Raw genomic sequence first — 2,793 nt, 5'->3', positions numbered from 1 at the left:
TTTATTTTGATACCATTGCTTTCCTTTTGTTTCCATATCCTTTCAGTTGGATAGTGATATCTACTTATTTATCCACCTGTTTTTCCACATTTAGCTTTGTTTCTAAAATGATGGGATTCATAAGGCCTCAGTGAATTCTATGTGATTGAATAAGACATTCAAGTCAACCTATTTGCATCACTCCAGGAAGCCTCACTTGACCTTCTCATTCGGATGCCCTCATATTCCTGAAATGTTCATATTCAACACCTCTGAGATAGAAATCTCTACATTCTTATTGATCGGCTTCCCAGGGTTGGAGTCTTTCCACATTTGGATTGCCATTCCAATATGCCTCATGTACCTGGTTGCCATCCTGGGAAATTGCATCATTCTGTTTTTCATAAAGATGGAGCCTTCTCTTCATGAACCTATGTATTATTTTCTCTCCATGTTGGCAATTTCTGACCTTGGACTTTCTCTCTCCTCTCTTCCTACCATGCTTAGAATTTTCTTGTTTAATGCCCCAGGAATTTCCCCTGATGCCTGTATTGCCCAAGAATTCTTCATTCATGGCTTCTCTGCTATGGAGTCATCGGTACTTCTCATCATGTCCTTTGACCGCTTTATTGCCATCTACAATCCTTTGAGATACACCACCATCCTGACCAGCACCAGAGTCACCAAAATTGGGTTTGCGTTCTCTCTCAAAAATGTCTTGTTAATCCTCCCTTTCCCTTTCACTCTAAAACACCTGAGATACTGTAACAAGAATCTCCTGTCCCATTCTTACTGCCTCCATCAAGACGTCATGAAGCTGGCCTGCTCTGACAATAAGATCAATGTCATTTATGGTTTATTTGTTGCTTTTACAGGAATTATCGATTTGATGTTTATTTTCATGTCCTACCTGCTTATTCTAAAAACAGTGCTGACCATTGCCTCCCAGCAGGAAAGACTCAAGGTCCTAAATACTTGTGTTTCCCACATCTGTGCCGTGCTCATTTTCTATGTGCCCATTCTTTCGCTCGCTGTTATCTATCGGTTTGCCAAACACAGTTCCCCAATCATTAGGATACTTATGGCTGACATTTTTCTCCTGGTGCCCCCATTGATGAACCCCATTGTATATTGTGTGAAGAGCCAGCAGATAAGAAATTTGGTCTTAGGGAAACTGTGTCAAAAGCAAAGTTGACAGAGGTATGAAACTGCAATCAAAACCCAGTGAGTACGTGACAGCAAGGCAAGGAGAAAATAGAGTCATAAGGAACTACATCGTCTACAAAATACTTTCCAGTCCTGTCTCAGTGTGTTTATTCAAGTTGTTATTTTAGGAATTCGAACTGAGGTAAACATAAAGTATATTCCTAACTTTTCCCAGTTTTTAATTTACTAACCCCAGGAGCACAAGATATGTGTACCATTTCCAACATGTTCAAAATATATTTTATGTGTTCATTTGAGAATTAACAATCAAAACTTGTTTGCCAACCAAGAGAGCATAATGATGATCAAAGATAACTAAAGTTTTGTTTCTTCAGTTGAAATATTCATCTTCAATACCAAGTTTTGACTTACAGGAAATATCCTTCTACACTAAAAAACTAAAAATGCAATGAGGAAAGTCATTGTATTCTGATATATATATATCAGAAAGACCATGTAAATATAAAATTGAACATATAATTTAATAATTTGATTCAATGTTTCATTCTAGAGGATTACAATATAACCTACTAAATTATGTAGGGCAAGGAAGCTTCCTATTCTTTCCACAGTATAGTAAGGAAGTAAATTTAAATTCCATCAGATACAATTTATTTGTGTGTCTACTGAGAAGAATTATGTGTATCTTACTCCTATTATAGTATTAATTTACAGTAATAAAGTAGCTCGAAGGCAAGGAAATGCAAAACAAGTCCCCATACAAACACAATCAGATAAGCTACAAGGATATGCTCTTCCCAAAACACAGCTGTTCATGGAGATACTACCCTAGTTCCAGCTGACTTACTTGTAATAAAAAATAATTTAAAATAGAGAGTGAAAAAGGAACTAAAAAGAGAAAGATCCTCTATGGGATGGCTTGACGGCACGGCTAGAGCACTGGTTTAAAGCTGACAATGATGAATAGAAGCAGCATTAGGCAGTGTTTTTCCACTGTGCATAGTTTCGCTCGGGGTTCCAATGAACTGAATGGCACATTAGGGTTTCATTCTCCTTGTATTAGTGGCAGCATTTGGAGCAGAACTGTTTTAATTTTGATAAAGTCAAACATGAATTTCATTAGTGAACTATATTGCCTTGCTTAAATGCTGATGATAGCATGGCCAATTCAAGGTCATACAGATTTTCTAACATTTAACAGTTTTAAATCTTATATTTAGGTGTAATACATTATAAATTAAATTTCATATTGTATACAAGTAATTTTTATATAAGGTGTAAGTTAGGGTCCAACTTTATTTTTTCCCATGTGAATGGATAATTATCTCACTACCAAATTTTAAATGAGAATGCAGTTCTTTGCAGATTGCTATTCTCTTACCATTAGGGGCTTACAGAATAGCACACAATTTGTAAATGTACAAAGTTTCATTAGCCTAAATAAATATATTAAAGGATAAAGTCTTCTAAACATGCTGTGTCCATCCTACATGCTGCCGAAAGGGAAGCATTTTGAGCAGTTATATTTGTCTGTTGCTAATGGAGATTAACATATTTTCATGTCTCTCTAGGCATTCTATCTACATTAGTAATGGCATATAAAATTTTTGTTGTATTTCTAGGTATTTTGGTAGGAGAATATCTGAA

General features: G+C 35.8%; 1 protein-coding gene across 1 annotated transcript; it reads left to right on the top strand.

The window, feature by feature from the left end:
• The first annotated feature begins 229 nt into the window (after positions 1-229).
• LOC101641497 (olfactory receptor 51A4-like) lies at positions 230-1,174 on the top strand. Its single transcript, XM_004717471.2, has one exon. It carries the CDS (start codon positions 233-235, stop codon positions 1,172-1,174), a length of 942 nt encoding a protein of 313 aa, XP_004717528.1. The 5' UTR covers positions 230-232.
• The last annotated feature ends 1,619 nt before the right edge of the window (positions 1,175-2,793 follow it).

This window comes from Echinops telfairi, unplaced genomic scaffold, assembly GCF_000313985.2.
Source record: "Echinops telfairi isolate 266 unplaced genomic scaffold, ASM31398v2 ScPeMD7_41;HRSCAF=154, whole genome shotgun sequence".
Classification (NCBI taxonomy): Eukaryota; Metazoa; Chordata; class Mammalia; order Afrosoricida; family Tenrecidae; genus Echinops; species Echinops telfairi.
Note: the sequence above shows the minus strand (reverse complement) of the source record. Positions and strands in the feature narration are given on the sequence as shown.